This window comes from Aspergillus karnatakaensis, assembly GCF_047715665.1.
Source record: "Aspergillus karnatakaensis strain CBS 102800 unplaced genomic scaffold BJY04scaffold_47, whole genome shotgun sequence".
Classification (NCBI taxonomy): domain Eukaryota; kingdom Fungi; phylum Ascomycota; class Eurotiomycetes; order Eurotiales; family Aspergillaceae; genus Aspergillus; species Aspergillus karnatakaensis.
The window spans coordinates 33231-52773 of record NW_027395759.1 but is presented as its reverse complement, the minus strand read 5'-3'; the positions used below and the strand labels follow the sequence as shown (position 1 = coordinate 52773).

General features: G+C 51.9%; 7 protein-coding genes across 7 annotated transcripts; 3 read left to right on the top strand and 4 right to left on the bottom strand.

Moving 5' to 3' along the window:
- Positions 1-164: 164 nt before the first annotated feature.
- BJY04DRAFT_209345 (RTA1 domain-containing protein) lies at positions 165-1100 on the top strand (the record flags this gene model as incomplete). Its single annotated transcript, XM_073714108.1, has 3 exons — positions 165-327; positions 374-622; positions 670-1100. 3 exons carry the CDS (start codon positions 165-167, stop codon positions 1098-1100), a joined length of 843 nt encoding a protein of 280 aa, XP_073568094.1.
- Positions 1101-1145: 45 nt separating this feature from the next.
- On the bottom strand, positions 1146-2580 carry BJY04DRAFT_113532 (uncharacterized protein). Its single transcript, XM_073708195.1, has 2 exons — positions 2451-2580; positions 1146-2331 (listed from the first exon to the last, which is right to left on the bottom strand). Exons 1-2 carry the CDS (start codon positions 2517-2519, stop codon positions 1192-1194), a joined length of 1209 nt encoding a protein of 402 aa, XP_073568093.1. The 5' UTR covers positions 2520-2580; the 3' UTR covers positions 1146-1191.
- Positions 2581-2698: 118 nt separating this feature from the next.
- Positions 2699-3731, bottom strand: BJY04DRAFT_196138 (uncharacterized protein). The gene has a single exon (XM_073712322.1). The coding sequence runs from the start codon at positions 3522-3524 to the stop codon at positions 2784-2786; it is 741 nt and encodes a 246-aa protein (XP_073568092.1). The 5' UTR covers positions 3525-3731; the 3' UTR covers positions 2699-2783.
- Positions 3732-4353: 622 nt separating this feature from the next.
- BJY04DRAFT_229842 (putative nuclear pore complex subunit Nup85) lies at positions 4354-8220 on the top strand. Its single transcript, XM_073719141.1, has 3 exons — positions 4354-6906; positions 6953-7454; positions 7500-8220. The coding sequence occupies exons 1-3, from the start codon at positions 4546-4548 to the stop codon at positions 7964-7966; spliced, it is 3330 nt and encodes a 1109-aa protein (XP_073568091.1). The 5' UTR covers positions 4354-4545; the 3' UTR covers positions 7967-8220.
- Positions 8221-10441: 2221 nt separating this feature from the next.
- BJY04DRAFT_196132 (putative lipase/esterase family protein) lies at positions 10442-11980 on the top strand. Its single transcript, XM_073712321.1, has 3 exons — positions 10442-11216; positions 11310-11709; positions 11796-11980. The coding sequence occupies exons 1-3, from the start codon at positions 10521-10523 to the stop codon at positions 11906-11908; spliced, it is 1209 nt and encodes a 402-aa protein (XP_073568090.1). The 5' UTR covers positions 10442-10520; the 3' UTR covers positions 11909-11980.
- Positions 11981-12977: 997 nt separating this feature from the next.
- esdC (GTP-binding protein EsdC) lies at positions 12978-13823 on the bottom strand (the record flags this gene model as incomplete). The annotated part of the gene is made up of 2 exons (XM_073714107.1): positions 12978-13583; positions 13632-13823. The coding sequence occupies 2 exons, from the start codon at positions 13821-13823 to the stop codon at positions 12978-12980; spliced, it is 798 nt and encodes a 265-aa protein (XP_073568089.1).
- Positions 13824-15183: 1360 nt separating this feature from the next.
- Positions 15184-19416, bottom strand: BJY04DRAFT_196128 (DNA-directed RNA polymerase II subunit RPB2). Its single transcript, XM_073712320.1, has 3 exons — positions 17874-19416; positions 15585-17813; positions 15184-15521 (listed from the first exon to the last, which is right to left on the bottom strand). The coding sequence occupies exons 1-3, from the start codon at positions 19187-19189 to the stop codon at positions 15359-15361; spliced, it is 3708 nt and encodes a 1235-aa protein (XP_073568088.1). The 5' UTR covers positions 19190-19416; the 3' UTR covers positions 15184-15358.
- Positions 19417-19543: the final 127 nt, after the last annotated feature.

Genomic DNA, 19543 nt, shown 5'->3' with positions numbered 1-19543 from the left:
CGTTTTTGGCCTCTAGGTGTGGACATATAAGGAGTCGCTACGGAGCACCTAATTTTCGAGGGGTAATTAGAGGTCAAGTTCTTTCATTCATTTTCTCAGGGTCTCCTTATTCTTCTTCTTTTTTCTTCTCTCTTTCCTGTAACTCGACCACATAGCCCAACAAGATGTCGGACGGCTTCTCAGACTGGAAGGCCTACTACTACGACCCGTCCATGGCGGCGGCGGCCATTTTCATTGTGGTCTTTGGAATCGTGACCGGCCTGCATACATACCAGATGTTCCGGACTAGAACATGGTTCTTTATCCCAATGGTGCTCGGTGGATACTGTCAGTCCTTCTCCCAGTCAGGCGACATCGTTTCTAACCAGAACAGTTGAATTCATAGGATGTATTGGTCGAGCGATATCATCATCCGAGACGCCGGACTGGACTCTCGGTCCCTATATCATGCAGAGTGTCCTGATGCTAGTTGCGCCAGCGCTTTTCGCCGCAAGTATCTACATGTACCTGGGCCGAATCATCATGCTAGTCCGCGGCGAGAAGTTCTCCGTCATTCGAGTCGGCTGGATGACCAAGATCTTCGTCGCAGGTGACATTCTCAGTTTCTTGATGCAGGCTTCCGGTATGATATGGTGTCCCGTGTTTAAAGCGAATGCTAACACGGACTAGGTGCGGGTATTCTTGTCACGGACAACCAGGATATGGGAGAGAACATAATCGTTGGTGGCCTGTTCGTGCAGATTGCATTCTTCGGTTTCTTCGTGATCTGCTCGTTCATATTCCAGCGTCGGATTAGCGGAAACGCTACTGCTCTTGGAAACGCTTCCACGACCCCCTGGCTGAAGCACCTCTGGGCACTATATGGCTCCAGCGCTTTGATCCTAGTTAGGTCCATCTTCCGTGTTGTCGAGTATCTGCAGGGTTATGACGGCTATCTTCTCCGGAACGAGGCGTTCATTTACGTGCTTGACGCTCTCTTGATGTGGTTTGTGTTGGTGATCTTCGTGGTCATCCACCCCAGTGAGGTAAATTGTCTCTTGGGCCGTGGCCGTGTCATGACAACCAAAGGTGGTTTGAGTATCACCGAGGCTCCGGTGTAAGAACGAGTGTATATAGCGATCTAGAGATAGACCATCAATCTTTGCCTTTTGTCGACATGTTTTAGAGCTCTGCAATTCGATGATTATCAGCCTAAGACGGATACTGCTCCCCAAATACCTCCTGCATGCAGCTATGGATTAGCGGCCTCCACTGGTCATCCAGAGTGTACCATATATCCCGCACAACACGTTTCCCCCATTCCGCCCCGAACCACATTTCCTGGAATTGAGGGAATAAGGAGCCGTAGTGAGCGAGAATCACCAGCGCCAGCGGCCGACGGTCCCGAAGCCGATCGACAAAAGCCGGCTGCAATTTGATTGCCCATCTGCATGCCATTGCAAAGCCCAGCCCAGCAAAGACAGCAGCCATCAGATCCGCCAAATGGTCAATAGCCTCCTGGTACAGAAATGAATCGTGGAGGATCGGGTCCTGGCGTGTGCACGCCTCATTAGCCTTGTGCAGTCGGTCAATTGCGACCCGAGCTTCTCCTGGAAGGATAGAGTCGTAGTCATTCACTTCTTGTAGTGGCGCCCAAACGAGATCATCAAAGATTATACGCATGGCTTGGTTCAGTATGTGCTGTACCCCACGTACCAAGACAAATGCTTGCACTAGGTCGCCGACGGCAGTACTACCCGGTTCGGGAGTACGCGGGAAGCCGAAGGCGTAAAGAACAGTGATACTAGCAAAAGCAAACATGGCCTTGCCATTGGTGATATTGATATCTCCGAGCTGCTCGCGGAAGAGCGCCAGCGCTTGGTCCTGGTGCGAGATGGCGATTTGGAGATAGTCCTTGCCGCTCTGACCGAGTTCCGTCGGCACTCTCGGTAATCGTGTGCATGAGATGTGTAGAGCTGACAATGCCAGGATTCCGTGCATGAGAAATTGGTGAGAGAGGGCTTCTTCAGGGACGTGGGTGCGCCAGATCGCCTCGGTTTGTTGACCTCGGGTGAAGATGCAATGCGTCTCGTTCACCCATTGTAGCATCAACTCCAGATCATTGATATTCAGAGGAGGTAATACTAGGTCGCCGTTACTGTTATGGTTGCTGCGGCGAAGCTGACCCAGAAGGCTAAAGTCGGGGGATGGCGGTGCTTGTTGTCGGTCGGACATCGCACGCGGGGAACGCGAGGGCTCGTCGGTCATCCATCGGAGGGGTCCAGACGAATCGTACTCGCAGTCGGTCTGACGCCGCGCGCAATTGGCGCAGACCGGTCGGGATTCGTCACACTAGAAAGAGCCATGGATGAGAAGGAATCGAGAGAGATTGAGTGAGTGGTAGGGAGAGCATCTAGGCGAGCGGGGGGGGGGGAAGGGGAAGGGGGCCGAACGCTAGGTTAGGTACGTACCTTGACTCGTCTACGCTTGCATTCCAGGCAGCCATGACGGGACTTCTGATGGGACCTTCGTTGGGCCATGGGCAGGCTGTCGTAAGCTCAAAGATCAGAGAGGAGAGGGGCCAGCCGATGCTCTCTTTTTCATAGATCCGAAGGCTTCGAGAAGGATCGAGTTAGTGGGAGTTAATATAGCCAAGGCTGGGAACAAACTAGGCTGCATCATTTCTTAGCGAACGATTCTATACGATAAGGAACACGGTCTTCTGCTTTGAGATATTCTATCATTACTATACTTAAGAAAACACAATAGGGTATATATATACAATGCACACAAAATTAAATCCTCTAGCCACCATCTCCTCCACCACTTCCACCACCTCCTCCCTTGCCCCCGGTTCTGCGTCGGATCCTTTCATAGATACCGAGCAAGGTGATGAGAGCCATTAGGTCAAAGTCGGGCCCATAGTCCGCTGCCACCTGTAGCTTGCCATTCTTCCGCACACTCTTGAAGCTGTTGCTAGTGAAGACTGCCACAACATTCCCGGTTTGCTCGTCAAGGAGCTTGAAGTTGCGCAGACTGAAGAAAGCTGGCGAGTCTCCGTCCGCGCCGTGGGAGTGAGTCCTTTTCCAGACAAACCACCGGCGCTCCGAGCCGCCGTGGGGCGTAGGAACGGACATCTGCCAGCGGTATTTGGTCATGGTCATGTTTTGGCATTGGAGGTCTTCCCAGACCATGGCGCCAGTTTGTTGCGGGTCTCCGAGACCAACCTTGCAATGTCGCGAGAGATGAAGCAACTTGCAGACGCCTACAACAGGCGCTGCATTATCCTCGCCTGCGTGGACCGTAATATCAGCCTTGGTCGGTGTCAGATGCGAGTTGTACACGAAAAAGACGTAGTTTTTATCAGCGTCCGAAACGCGGTAGTCATAGCGAACTGCAGTATGGTAGATGTGGTATAGACGGCGCGACGAGGACTTGAGGTCAATGCTCTGGGCATCGGCAGAGTCTGAGCCTGTGGAGGGAGGGAGGAGGTCAACCTCGGGCGACTTGGGATCATTCTGGCGAAATGAATTCGTTGAAGTCATGTTTTCGACTCATCTACTGAGAGGAATGTTTGTGATTGTTGATGTTGAGAACATCGGGGGGTCCAGCCTCTTATATGCCTGGAATATCTCCATCTTCTACCCAAATTCAGGCCCACGAGGCCGAATACGAGCTTGCACAAGGCTGAGCCGGTCGATCTCTCGACTAGCAAGGGTTCTGTGCCCAAAGTGAGCAGTTCGTCTCTGGGGGTGAGGACGAGTCCACCTGGGCACTGGGCATGACCCTTCGGCCCTCGACGCTGACGTTTGTCCAATCAGAAAATCTTGCGAATACGACGCTTGCCGGAGACAGTTAGTACTCTAGGTCAGCTGACAGACCCTGCGCTTGGCACAGCCTCAATCAGCACCTTCTTTCCATCAAAGCTTTCGATTTGCGAGGCATAAAATGTTCGTAAGGCTGAGACAGTCGCTGTTAAGTTTTAATGCTTCCAGCTGTGTGCGTCATTGTCCAATTTGGGCAATACGCGGGCGACGTCATCTCCACTACTCCAGAGCCCAAGCCTCATACACAACACGGAATATGTGAAGTAACTCAAAGACCGCAGTCTAATATACGTACGTAGCTTGAGTAGCGCACGCTCTAATCATAGACTGGGGTTGGAGAGACAATCGGAATTTTACTGCTGGCTGCAAAATCATTCTCGGTAATGTAGTCTAGGTATGTACCTACTAACTTCGTAGAGGCGTAGATAGAAGACTATGTCACATGACATCACATGACGCGCCAAGGTTCCGCGGGATTGAGCTGGAGCAACGACCATAACACCGCCGCGCAGAAAATAATGTACGCCTGAAGCTCTCATATCAACCAAGAACACAACGCCATGCTGAGTTAATCCCACCAGTCAACCCTCTACACCTGCAACTAAACGCATCCGTTCAAGATCTTGCTAGGTTTGTCCGTCTCTACATTCAGCGTTGGGCTTGCTGCTCATTTCGCAGTGCCTAACAAGCAATCTACTACTCGACCGTTTCTCGCTTTACCGTCACTCTACGGCTCAAGATGAGCTTCAATTTCAATTTCAACTCAACCTTCTCTCCCTCTACGCCTGGAAAGTCACGAAACCCTTTCGGCTTTGGCAATGGCTCCGCGACTCCAGCTCAACCTCCTTCTGCTTCCAACTCCTTCACTCCGCAAGGCCCTCCCCCATCTACGGTTTACGGCGGCTCGCAAATGAGCTCGAGATCGCAAGACCACTCCCCCAAACCTATCTTCAGTCAGTCTGAGCTCTTGAATGATAGCATCTTTGGCTCCTCGGTAGACTCCCCAGATTTCGCGTCGCGAACAAAGAAAACCGCGCCCGCGAAACCCTTCTCTGCGTCGAATATCTTCAACGTGTCAAACGGGCCTGATTTCGGCGAATCGGTGAATTGGGGCGCGACAAATGGGTTCAACACGTCATATATGTCTGGAGGTTTAGGCCAAGGTGAAGCGGCGGCCAACGAACCAGTGGAGGAGGAGGTCGAGGTAACGAAACAGACAGGCAAGGCACCAGCCCCAGCCTTCAATTTCCTCGACTCGCGCATCAACAGCGCAAACCTTGCGTCATCGAATCCTCCTCAACGCAAGTCGATCTATTCGAATCCCGAAAATGCCAAGCGACCGAAACTCGATGAGAAGTGGGCGGGCCAATCACCCTTCCGCAAGGCAAAGCTCTCCCCCAAGAAAGACTCACCTATACCATCTATCGTGCGGAACTTTGCGTCGCGGGGCCGGGTAACGAAGACTGAAGAACCGAGCGACTTTATCATCCGGACTGAAGATGAAATCTCACGTGTCTACGACGAAACCCGGCAGGCACAACACCATTCGCATCAGGATGCAGCTCTTTCAGGGGCATCTGAGAGACTCAGCACAGTGTGGGAATCATTCGAAGTCAGCGAATCCTCGTCATTGGGCACTGGAATCGGCCCAGGAGACGGCGCACCCAATTCCACAAAGGCGAGTTTCTTGGGCTCGTTGATGCTACAGCTGCATCATCCGCCTCTTGCCTCCAGTAAATCGACGGGCTTCCCTAACACTTTTGGATTTGCAGCTCCACGCACTATGGCATTTGGTGCTCGCTCTGAAGCCCCTGTTTCTGTTCCTAGAGTGCTCGTGGACTGGCTGGAGACGACCGATCCTCTCCTACCCGATATTGATGCTTTAAGACAGGTTACACCGGACCCTAGCGCGTCTCCGAACTTCTGGGAAATTGTCAATGGTGCTATTCTACGAGGTCGAGTCTTGGACGCTGCCGATGTCCTCCGATCTGCCGATTTCAACTATGCCCGTTCAGCGTTGGAGGACGGCTTGCCGCAAGCGGGATACCGTGGGGCACAGTTGCAAAACATTCAGAGGTGCGTCAACAAGGCACTTCAGGTGTTGGAGTCGTGCCCAAGTGTCCAGCATGACGACTGGGATGTCCGCGGCGCCGAGTGGACACTGTACCGGAAGCGAGTCCTGGCAGCAGTCTCAGATTTGGAGGAGTTTGCCGAAGGCGATGAGCAACCAGCACCCGCCCCTGTCGCTAGCAATCCATTCCAGGCTGTCAACTTTGGGCTGAAGCCAAATGCCATCCAAGGCACCTCATTCACCGAGTCTGCCCGAATGGCTGAGAGCCGAGTACCATGGACCATCTACCAGAACTTGCGCTCTATCTACCGGATGATTCTGGGAGACCCAGCCGCTGTTATGCAACACGCGGAGAACTGGATGGAAGCCACAATTGGTCTCACTATCTGGTGGGACGGTGAAGACGATGAGGAAACTGCAAATGGTGCTCACTTTCTTCGTCGGAGCCCGCCATCACATTCCGGAGATGCCTACCTTCGCCGTCTCAAGCTCGCTTTTAGTAGCGCAACCAACCCCGACGGGGAGGAGAAGGGATTCGGGATTAACTCGCTCAGCGGACTCGAGGTCGGTCTGGCGTCTGTTTTTGAGAACAACGTTGAAGGTGTACTGGAATTGCTCCAGACATGGTCACTCTGTGTTGCCTCGGCTGTCGCAGAAGTGGCCACGCTTGGTGGTTGGTTCGCAACAACAGATGCGGCCAAGCCGCCTGGTCTGAGTGAGGATGATCTCATGGTGCTCTCGTACGGGCAAGACAACACGCCCACCTGTGGGGTCAACAGGGACGACCTTCTCAGTGCGTATGCTTCTGCGCTGTTTGAGAGACCGTCCATAGGAAATGCATCTGGATCTCGAGAGGGATGGGAATGGGCCCTGGAGGTTTTGAGCCGACTGGACGACACCGACAAGCTACAAAAGAGGGTTTCAGAACTGTTGGACAAGCTCCCGCTCAACACGTCAGAGCAGATGGACAAGGTGGTTATACTGTGCTCCGAGCTCGGCTTGGAAAAGGAAGGTCGACGAGTGTCCGAGGTATGTGACAGTCTTAATATTAGCAATCTGGGTACTGACCATATAGCGTTACGGAGACATGACGGTTTCCAACTCGGAGGACTATGGCCTGGCGCTGATTTGCTATGCGCGCGCGCACAACCGTCGTAAAGTCAAGTCTATTGTTGACCTGCTCATCTCCTACAGTCTGGTTCACTCTCAAGCGTATCCCCCGTCAAGCGATCTAGACGAGAATCTTCACGCCCTGATCCGAGATCCTAAGATGTGTCTGGAAACTATTGCGGTATCCGATGAGGAGGCAGCGTCAACACTACAGTTCTACTTTAGTGGATACGCAACGCTGCGTCGCTTCTACGAGACCCGCGACGAGGCGATTGGCCTTGCAGAAGGAGAAAAGCCCCGCTACAGACCACTAGCCCGGCGGCGGGCCGCTGCACAGGCCTTGATTGCAGTCATCACTAGTGCCGCCGACAGCATCTACGGAGGCCTGTATGATCCGGATCGCGACTCTGCAATTCAAGTTGACGGATTGCTGGCTCTGTTAGCTGAAGCCCTGCCTCTCGTCCATGGTACGTTTGCCTCCCGATTGATTAAATAGCTGCTGACTCTTCCAGAAACTACTTCGATCTTATCAACCTCGCAACAATTTGCCATCCTGTCCGCCATCGAAGACCTCGAAACCGTCACGCCCCGAGTCTACGCCCAATGCGAGGAGTGTTTCCGCTCCACTTTGCTAGAATACCACTCGAAGCAATCATCCAAAGCCACAGAGTCATACGTCCTGCCGCCATCGCCGCGCGCGCTGCTGAAAAAATCCGTGTCATCGATGACCGCGTCAAGCACGTTCTCCCTCATTGGCAGCGACATGCTGGAGTCTGCACGCACACGGTCACTTTCCGGTTCCGGGTCCGCAGAGGGTTCAGGAGTGCTCGTCCCGCGCAGCGAAGGGGCCGCCCAGACAGAACGGGAGTGGGATTGGAGGGCCGGTCTTCCAGAAGACGCAAAGGGCGAAGACGTACTCCGGATGCTACGGTTAGGACTGGCACGCGGGCTGAGTTTGGGGGCGTTGGGACGGGTGTAGCGTAGCGTGGTGTAATCATTTTCTTACTTTACTGGGCTACTATTGCATGGCATGTATGATCAATCACTACTATTCAGTCATTCAGTCAGTTGCGAACATCTTCGACGCATTTGCATTTGCATTTGCAATCGAACAGTAATTCCGTCATTTGCCACAGTGATGATCGCTGCACGTTGAGGCTGGTCCTACTCCTAAGCTTGGTAACCTTGCTTTCAGCCTCACGCCCGGGGCCTAGCATGTTGGAAATCCGGGCGTTGCGGGCCCGTGATTGGTGGGCCCCCAAATGAGTCAATCCGACTTTATGCACTTCTGAAACGACTCCGGCTTTGCTCTGCCTTTGAAACTGTCCGGGATGGAAGGACGGTGAAGAGCCTCGGACTCGGACTCAACCGCAGTTATTCTTGGAACTTTCTAGCCTCATCCTCCTAGATTGTTGTGGCTGATGCGATGACATGATATGACATGGCGGAGCATACAGAGCAAATTAGATTAGCATGGCCATGGCATGGCATGACCAGACCCGAGCACAGGGTACGCCGTCTTACTGGATTTCCGGTTGAGTAATAATCCCAGAGTACAGTACAGTGCAGAATAGAGCAGAGTAGACGATCCGTAATCAAAAGCCAAGGACAAGGTCGAAACAAACAAGGCAGCGATGATGATTATTCGAACAGTCAGAGTCATGACCACTCCAGCTGAAGCAAAGCCAGCCGCAGGGCCGGACTGGGGGCCCTAAACCGAGAAGGTGGGAAGCGCTCAATGGCACTGTTTTAGTAGACTGCTGCTAGCCTGTATGCGGTTTAGTCCTGCCAATCTTCAGCCCGCTGGAGTACTGGCTTTCTGGCAGGGGAATTAACGGCTGGATCGACGAACGGGCGGATGTTGTTAGCCTGCATACTAACTATGACCCAACTCTGTTAGCGATGATCCATGATCCACTGCTGCGAGCTGCTGTTGCAGTTGCAGTTGCAGCTGCAGCTGCAGCTGCAATGCCATGCCATGCCCTGGGGAGCTCGCTGCTTCTGACTAAACAGAAGGACAGGTATCGAGAATAGGCGTCCACTCGATGATTCAATGGCTCTTGCTTTCTTTTTTCTTTCTTCCTGTGCATTCTCTCCTATCATTCACTCCTTCTTGTGCTCTCTTTCCCCTTTTGGTTTCCTGAAGCAGAGATCTGGGTCCGATAGGGCTGAATGGTGGTCGCCTGAGACGACAGCTAGAGTGCAGGCAAGCTGTGCTGATTGTCTTCTATAAGAGATCGCTGTCTCCGGCCTGGTGCTGGTTTTCTATCACCATCACGATCATTCTCACTATCACTGCACTGTTCAGTTGACGCCTGCTTTACTCGCCTGCTTTACTGCGTTGCTGTCTAGCGTTGCTGTCTACCTCGCTTCTCTGCTTCTATATCCCATTGCCCTGCTGCTGCTGGCTTGCTGCTTCTATTATATTGCATATATACCACCTCACTATCCACCTACCACTCTTTAAAATGTGCTACCAACTCGTCGAACGCTACTCCGTCTGCGGCTGCCTCTACTTCCAGCACGCCATCGATCCCTGCACGGCATACGGCCAGCGCGGCCACCAGACCCAGGAGAAGACGGTGCTCGTGGGTTATGCCTGCCCAACACACGCTGCGAAGCGGAACTCCGGGTCGTCGTATTCGAGCTCAAGATAGTGGGCTGGGACTTGGGTTCGACTGATTTGATATCAGCGCCCGAACTCTTGTGTGCTTTGGTTCGAGACACCTTTCTACGCTGGAGACTGCAATTCGGTTCGAGATTTATGATACATGCCTGCCTTGACTACACCACGACGAAACGAAACAAAACGAACGAAGCAGCTACCTGCGTGTTGAGCTAGAGTGCCTGGAGTGTTTTTTTTCCCCATTCGATCGATTCGATATCCCATAATCACCACTCAATTTCCGTGAGACTGTCGACATTACTCCCTTCATGTCGTCGACTATTTGGCTTGATCTGATTTACCTGTGTCTGCCGGACAGACACGCCTGTCTTTACTGCATCTCATCTCATCAGCATCTTGTTTGCCTGGAGCCAACGGGACATTCGACCTGACATTTCGGTGTTTCTTTTTTTCTTTCTTCGGGTAGATTGTTTTCTTTCTTTGTCTACTTTTTTCTATTTTTCTTGAAAAGAGGAGGGTAATTCTATGCTACTGTCGACCAGCTGTGCTCTGTGTTCTGTGTCTTTAGCGTTGGAATGGACATGAGAAACGATAAATGGCCAATTTATGTATAGAGTACAACTCAGAGTAGATCTCTTACTTTCATCTTAAATCCAAACATATATCAAACTACCCCAATTACCAAGTCCAGGCATCAACCTCAAATCCAAACTGAGTCACGGCCATCCCACGAGGTTGCAATTCAATACCAAGAACGAATACGAGGTTCCCAAGATGGACGTGGATCTGGGCATCCCTCCATCCATCCAACACAATTATTTATAACCCCCTCAATCTCATCCACTTCTTCTCTCTCTTAACCCCTAATCCATCTATTTTCTAATAGAGAGAGAAAAAAAACAAAGGAATGTCCCCCCTCCGCGCCCTGCACATCCTCCACTCCGCCCTCTTCACCCCCTCCCTCCCCCTCAGAACCCGCCTCCTGCTCTTCCTCCTGCAACCCATCAGCATCCTCACATACACAATCGAGTGGGCGCGTGCGCGCAGATTCCCCCATAGCTTCGACATCCAGATCCCCGTCCGCCGAAGGCCGGGGGGAACACTCAGGGCGTTGGTTTATATACCCACGTCGATGTCCACGCCTTTGTCTACATCTAAGGACAAGAACAAGGACAAATCCAAGCCTACCCTGGCCGAATCCTCAAATACAGGGCCAGGGCTCGAAAATGCAAAGGAGAAAAAAAGACCAATCCATCTAAACATCCACGGCGGCGCATTCCTGGGCGGGTTACCGGAAGGCAACGCGTGGTTCTGCTATGAGCTTGCGCAGAGATCCGGTGCGGTTGTTGTCTCGACGACGTACCGGTATGCGCCGGCTGCGGTGTTCCCGGATGCGCATGAGGACGTGCAGGATGTGGCGAGCTGGGTTGTTGAGAATGCAGAGTTGTGGGATGCTGATGGGGGGTGTTTTACGGTGAGTGGGTTTTCGGTTGGGGGGAATTTGGCGTTGGGCGTTGCGCAGGCGCAGGCGCAGGCGCACGTTCAATCTCAGTCTCAATCTCAGTCTGGGGGTGTCAAGGGATTAGTGACGTTTTATGGTGTTGTATGCCTCCTCTATTCTCTTTCCTCTTTCCCTACCCTTTCGTCCTTTTCGTACTGTCTCTGACACAGGTGGAGGCTAACATGGATAACCTAGGTCGACTTCCGCATCCCACCCTGGAAAAAACCTGTCCCCAGTGGATTTCCGGAGAAAGATCCCCTCTCGTTCCTACAGCCGCTGTTCGATATATACGCAGGAGCGAACAGAGCGCGGGATCTGCAGAATCCGCTCCTCCATCCGACGCTGGCGGATATCAAGACGCTTCCGCAGAATATGCTCTTCGTTGTAGGGGATAAGGATATTCTGCATGACGAGACTATTGAATTTACTGAGCGGCTAGCGCGGGAGGCGAGTGTGTTGAACAAGAGGAATGGCGTTGAGGAGAGTAACAGTAACTATGAGGTTGAGGGTGAGTGTATGACCATGAAACCAGATGGAAAGGCAGTGGTTGTGAGGAGGGAGGTGTTTGAGGGGCAGATTCATGGGTGGTTGGAGAGTGAGTTTATACTACACCCTTCTCTTCAAACTAGACTAGAAACTATAAAGGCAGGGTATGGGGTTTCTAACGATGGTCTACAATAGTGCCCTCTGCAGCCATCGACGTGAAGACCCGGACGAAAGCATTCGGGGACGCGATTGAGTTTCTGCGCGATGTGCACCGGGCTTATGGGTATAATATGAAGGTTGAGGCTTAGGGATTATTGGTTCCAGGTTATGTGAGGGGGATATGGTTGTGATCCTGTACTATATATTAAGACGCTCTCATCTCCTTATTAATATAAAATGTATAGATGCGGAATTATTGTATAGCCACCCGCTTCGAAACAGCTGTAGAAGGTCTTGTATATGCAAAGTAATTAGAAGAAGGCGTTTATGGTTGAGGAACCTAAGTAGTTGGAGGTTTAAATCGATTTGTTGAATGAGCATACTTTAGTATTAATCAAGACCAGCTCTGGATAAGAACCGAGTTGAATTAATGTGTTTGAGCAGGAAGCAGAGCAGAGCAGGGGTGTTTCTGATCTTCATGTATCCAATCTGGAGCCTTATGTTGATGTTGATTAGGTCACTGTTCAATAACGAGCTGGAGATAGGATTGATTGTGCCAAGTGCCTGGTGTCTGAAGGCAGCAAGAGATATCAGTGGAAGCACAGTTGTAGTTATTGATTGGAGAGTCATAATCCAACATGACAGCTAGTATAGGTTCATGATATACTTCGCTTCATTCCATTCCATCTTTTCTCTCCTACCACTACCACTAGACTACTATCTACTCCAACCCCAATTCTTCCTCTGTCCCCATCCTCCACCACAATCAAATCCGCAGGCTGTCCCTTAAGAACCCAAGAAAACAGAGCGGTCCTTATCACCTGTCAATACATAAATATCCCATAACCAACCCCGCTCTCACCATATCCATACACCACCGGACCCGAGTCGAGCACAGCTCGCACAAGACCGGCGGCGGTCAGGCTGTTGTGAAGATCGAGGCCGGTTCAGCCTTTTTTTTTTGTTCTTTTTGTTTCTCAGTAATGCTAATGCAGGAAGAACGCTCGAAGGAGCGACTGACTGGTGTACCGAAAGTACCATGAAGCAGTGCGCATGCATAGCACATGTCGTCGTGTCGTCATGTCATAGATGTAGATATATATGTCATGTCAAGCCGGCTTGAGCAGGTCGGGTGTTGGATCCTGTCGCTCCGTGCACGACAGGAGGCAGGAAGATAGAAATAAGAAGAGGGAAAATTGACAAATCCTCTCCCATCATCTACCGCCTAACAACGATCCCCTGCCTGCGGACAGCACGTCTCGCATGGCGATACTCCTCATCGCTATCGGACTCCTCCGAGCAGCTATCCTCCGACGACTCAGTCGCGTACCCACACCGACTACCACCGCAGTCAAGCTTGACCCGATCGCCCTTGCGGGTGATTCCGTAGCGCTCGCAATGGCAGATTGAGGGCGGGTCGGACATGCTAGACAATGACGAGGGGGAGGTGCTTCCCGATGAGCGCGAAGAGAGACTCGATCCAACTGAGCTGGGCGGGGAGTTGGAGAGCTCGTAGTCGTCGGACATTCTGGACCCGGCGAAGCGGCGGGTGAGCTCGTCCATGTTGGGGGCGAAGTCGGCCTCGCGGATCTGGCGGGAGGCGTAGGGCTTTGAGGGCTTGGGGTGCTGGATCTTGGAGGGGGAGAGGGCGCGGCCGGTGGCGATGTCTGAGGAGCCGCGGCGGGTGCGGCGGGAGGATGTGCTGGTGCTGGGGGCTTCCTTGCCGCCGGGGACGTCGAGGATGTTGAGCTTGCGGCCAGTGGTGGGCTCGACGGTGTATTCGGCTGCGGGGTCGTGAGAGACGTGGTAGCCGTCGAGGATGTACTGGATTAGTTAGTTGGTTTTCTCAGGAATGGAATCGAAAGGACATACGTAGTACCAGTAGCGGCCACCGAGCTTGAGCATGGAGGTTTGGAAGCGGAACTTGCCCACCCACGAGCCGTTCTTGGAGCTGTCCCTGGAGAGTGGGATCTGGCGAGAGTAGTTGTCCCAGGAGCCGAGGAGGTGCACGGTCTTGACGTTGGACGAGGTGCGGAGGTTGAACTTGAGCTGGACGGCGGACATGTTGGCAATTGAATCAAGGTATACTAAATATTAAGAGTAGTTGAAAAGTAGATTGTAAGATAAAGCGTGTCGAGAAGATATCGATCGATGATGAACTGATATAGGACTACCAGAGTCGGTCTAACAGTTCACGGCGTTGCTGTTGGGAGGCTTGACTGTTGGGTTGGGTGGCAGAGCAGAACAGTAACGCGTCTTGGTCTCGAGGATCCAGTCCACGACACGAGAGTTGGAATTAGAAGTCGAAGTGCGAATAGTATCAAGCAACGAGGCGGAGCAAGTTCGTCTGAGCTGGCGAACGGATTTCAAGAAGTCGACCGGCGACAAGATTGAGAAACCGTCAAGATTGATTAAGTCGGAGATATCCTGCACAGCAGATAAAATATAGACAATGTATAATCAGAGAGCACAGCTCGTCTGAGGATTTTCTGGTATAGGGGAAAGATTAAGATGAAGTATATGGCAGAAGCGAAGAACAAACAAACAAAGTGCAACCAGTGCACAGGATACTCCGAAATAAGGCAGCTTCGACAAGACTCGCTTGCTGAAGAAAGAAAGGAAAAAAAGAAGAAAAAAGGGAAACAGATGCAGGCGCTTGCGCTGTCTTAAAGGAAGGCTGCGCTGCTGGTGAGAGTGATTCTCATCCTCTCGTCACACCGCATCGATCTATTTTGGACTTGGCTTGTATCCAATCAGGCTGCTTTACTCGGGACCCCGCTGAAATTGCGGGTCGGTGCGGCGGTAATCTGTCACTTTTGATTGGGTTATGCATCGTCGCACTGCAGGTGACAGTTAACCAATCAGCCTCATACAGTTAGCGCCCGTGATGAGCCCGTCACCGAATCAGCCAATGAACTTACAGATCACCACATAGAGTTTACACTCGGGGAATCTTCGAGGCACTCATCAACTCGAAGGAATCAGCCTGAGAAGAGGCTAGCCGTGTCTCAGTTGGAAGGTCTCCGTACAGTAGTCTTCACTAAAGATGGGGCGATAGACGTCTGTGAAGAAAGAGGGCGCTTTTCTCGAATTTGTCAACATTCATGTATAGAGTACTCGTACCGGTTCACCGATGCAATGTCTATCAGTATCTACATAAAGCAAACCGCATTGGTGTATCTCATGCGCCGATCATAGATACATCAAGGCCAGACTGATAGGTGGCATCACTGCGCGTCATGCTGCATTCGGACGGCTCAGAGTCCAGCCTGCCAGCCAAATCCTGCAGACAATTCCTTTGTCCGTTGGAGACATTGCATCTGCCATCTGCACTCTTGCAAGACATCCCACCCTGTCGACAGCTGATTACGAATAAAAGTCAATGTCGCATGATTAGCGTAGCACGGCTCGATAGTCACATAGTAACGTTGTGTTAATGTATCATAAGCTATTAACCCTCGGTCCGTCTACGCCAGGAAATGCCCAAGGCTCTGGTTTTACTAAATATCCCCAAAATTTACAGCACTAAATAAAATCGCCAACGTGGGAATGAAAGAAGAAAGTACTTGTACAGAAGAGTCGAGTGAGTGAGTGACCCCTCACCGCACGGACACGCCGGACCGATTGGTGAACATGCGAGCCGAAATGTTCATCGCCGCTAATTCTTGGAAGAGAAGCTTGGCTGCATACGGGATATGCACCTGAGAAATTCGGTGCTTGTTGTTGCAGAGTCGACACTCGAAAAGTCCCTTCTTCAGTTTCCTGCCACATGGGTTAGCTGAATCCTGGCCAAAATAGTAGCAGCCAATGAAGTTCCAAACTTACGCTATGGGGGTCATCAACCCACAGTCATCGCAAATGTGGACACGGAACGGGTCGGAAACATCGAATAATCGCTCCTTCAGGAAGTGACTGGCGCCGTGAGCTATCATGCAGTCACGTTCCATCTCTCCGAATCGAAGACCACCATCGCGAGCACGACCTTCTACAGGCTGGCGAGTCAGAATCTGGGTCGGGCCTCGCGCACGGGCGTGAATCTTGTCGTCCACCATGTGGCGGAGACGCTGGTAGTAGGTTGGGCCAAGGAAGACCTGGGCGACGAGCTTGCGCCCGGTGTGGCCGTTGTACATAACCTCAAATCCACGCGACTGGTAACCGTGCTCGCGGAGGAGACGCGAGACCGAGTCGACGGTGACATCGGTGAAGGGAGTAGCATCACCCTCAAAACCACGTAGAGCAGAGACCTTACTAAGCTGACACTCGATCAAATGGGCAATGGTCATACGAGACGGAATGGCGTGGGGGTTGATGATAATATCGGGCGTAACACCCTCACGAGTGAAGGGCATGTCATCTTGTCGATAAGTGATACCAATTGTACCCTTCTGACCGTGACGAGAAGCAAACTTGTCTCCAATCTGAGGAATCTTGGTCGTCCTCATGCGCACCTTGACGAATTTTAGATCATCGTTGCTAGTCGACACCAAAACCTGATCGACGATACCACTTTCCGTGCTACGGAGCGGCGTTGACACATCAAGCTTGGTGTGGGCCTTGGTGCGCTGACCAAGTTCCTCTGCATCCGGAGCCAGCGGAGCAGTCTTGCCGATAATAATGTCTTCACCAGAAACACGCACACCAGGGGCGATGATGCCGTCTTCATCCAGCTTGTCGTAGGTTCCCTTTCGCATACCGATGGTGTCCGAACGCATGGGCTTCTCAAAGCGCTCAACGACAGTCAAACCGACCATTTTCTCGCTATCTGTGTATGTACGGTAGAAAAGACTGCGGAACAGACCACGATCGATACTGCTTTGGTTCATGATGACGGAATCTTCTTGGTTGTACCCGGAGTAACAAGCAATAGCGACAATCGCGTTCTGTCCAGCAGGAAGCTCACGGAAGCGCAGGAACTCCATCGAGCGTGTTGTTGCCAAGGGCTTCTGTGGGTAGTAAAGAATATTCGCCATCGTTTCCATGCGTTGGTCAAAGTTGGTCAAGAAAACACCCATGGCTTGTTTACCCATAGCAGACTGGTAGGTGTTACGAGGAGATTGGTTGTGATCGGGGAAGGGAATGATACTGGCGCAGACACCAAGAATCATACTAGGGTGGATCTCGCAGTGCGTCCAGGTGTGCGCGCGCTGACTGAGAATAGATCGCACACGCTTGTTAATGTCATGCTCCTCCTCTGGAAGCGCGTAGCCAGCCTGAAGTTGTTTTGAGATCTCGAGATCCTCTGGCGTCATAACAATCATGATTGTTTCTTCTTCTTCCGCGTCCACATACTCAACGACACCGGATTTGACAAGACCGTCCCATCCGAAGTACTGCTCCCGACGATCCTCAGGATCCAAGTCGGCGGGGAGATCCTTGTCTTGCTCGAGTTTGCGAATGTGATCCTTGTGCAGAACCAGGTTGCCACAATTTTCACTCTTCGGGTCGTTGTCAATGACATAAAGTGGTCTGCAGACACGTCCTGCATCGGTGAAGATTTTGAACTCCCGCTCACGAATATCTCGAATAAGACTGACTTCGTGGGAGATCATGTTTCGGCGACGCAAAGAAAGCATGGTGTTGACGAGATGAGCAGGGTCACGGTGAATACCAACCCAGACACCATTCACAAACACCTTGGTAGCGTTTGGTGTTACTTGAGGCTCGAACTCCTCAAGAACTTCCATGTTTCGCTGAATCATGAAATCGATAATCGGCTCACTAGGAGTACCGACAGTGATGTAGCACATGAGGGCCAAGTTCTTGACCAAACCACAAGCCTGACCTTCAGGAGTCTCTGCAGGACACACCAGACCCCAGTGAGTGTTATGGAGCTGACGCGGTTTGGCAATCTTTCCGTCACGACCAATAGGCGTGTTTGTTCGCCGAAGATGTGATAATGTAGAAGCGTATGTGTAGCGACTGAGCACTTGCGAAACACCGGCCTTGGCACTGGCAGCCTTCTTCTGCTCACCCCAGTTACCAGTAGCAAGAGCATACTTCAAACCACCGGTCAAGGTACTTGCCTTGATACCAATGTTGAGGTAAATCTCACGGTTCGTCTCCACACACCTTTGCACGTATCGCTGAAGATCACGGGTAACCCTGGTAAACAGGACACGGAAAAGGTTTGCGAGCAGTGGTCCAGCAAGGTCCAGACGCTTCTTACCAAAGTGGTCACGGTCATCGACATCACGACGTCCAAGAGCACACTGGAGAAGCCGGTGTACCATGTAACCCAAGAAGAACGCCTTTCGGGTCTCGCTACCCTCACTTTGGGAGATATGGGGCAGCAGCTCCTTCTGCATGATCTCTCGGGCGTACCTGACACGACGCTCATGGTTCATGCTGGATTGAGAAGAACCACGTTTCGCAATGAAGTCAAGAGCAACCTCGCGGTCCTGAATGACGAAACCCTCCTCAATACAGGGCTTCAACATCTCCAACATAGGGGTATCATTTCGATCGTAACAAATGTGGTTAAGGATATCCTCGTCAGACACAACACCAAGAGCACGGAAAACGACAACGATAGGAATGTCGGTCTTGACATAGGGCAGAGTTGACCTGATTGTCGGTCCAAACCCACCCTTGGCACTGTCACCTCTGGCGAACAGCTTGAGGGCGAGTTGTGAAAGCAGCCTTGAGCCCTTCTCGACAGCACTGCGAATTTCAGCAACGTACGGCGTCGGACTTGGTGGCGCCTTCTTGAAGACCTGAACTGTGTTTCCAGCGCTGCGCTCCTGAGCAATAAGAACCTTCTCACTTCCGTTGATAATGAAGTAACCACCCGAATCATAAGGACACTCGTTCCAGTTGTAGAGAGCTTGCTCGCTCAAATCCTTGAGAATACAGTACTTGGACTTGAGCATAATGGGCATTTTGCCAATGAAGACTGTTTCCTCCTTTGCCTGATCCGCAGACAGCTCCTTCTGCTCCCACTGTAGGTATGTCCCCGCCGCTTTCCTATCCTCGTTCGAGTCCATCATATCGTCATCATCCCGGTCTGCGACGGAGCGTTCTCGACCCTCCATGATTCGCTTTGTTATTCCGAGATACAGAGGACTGGCGTAGGTAAGGTTACGAAGACGGGCCTCCTGAGGCAACATGATCGTAGTGGCACCATCACCTTCGGTGACTGACGGCCGGGAAAGCATAACGGTTCCGAATTTCAGCTCGTATCGGCGGACGACAACGGGATCGACTTCATCTTCGGCGGGCGGCAGGGTTTGATCGAGAGTCACTTGGCCTTGTTCCTCCACCATCTCCTGCATTGTCGAGGAGATGAACTCATCGAAAGAATCCAGCTGCTGTGAGACCAGACCTTTTGTGTCGAAGAATGATGAAATCACCGTCCAACAATCCTCCGATGTAATCCCCTCCTCCATATCATCGTAGTACTCCTCCTCGTAGGCTTCGCCATAGTCGGCCATCTTGACGGATATCGGTCAGTCGAGCGAACGGAAAACTGTCGAAAGCGCAAAGGGCGCGACGCGCTCGGGAGTAAGTCCACTGCAGAGTCTGCCTGCTACTGTGAATACCTTTGGCGGAATGCTCGAGATGAGACGACGATGTGAAAGGATGGCGAAAACCTCAGATGAATGGAGTGTGAAATACCCCAGCCTAGATGAGGAGCTGGAGGAACACAAAGATGTTGGACTCCTTCACGGTTGCAGTGACCGGTCTTTCACCCGCCACTAGCGGCCCCAGATCTGGATCGGAAGGCGGTGAGCATGCAAGAAAGTGACAGAATTGTGAGTCACGTGAGAAGTCTAGCCCAGGGTATG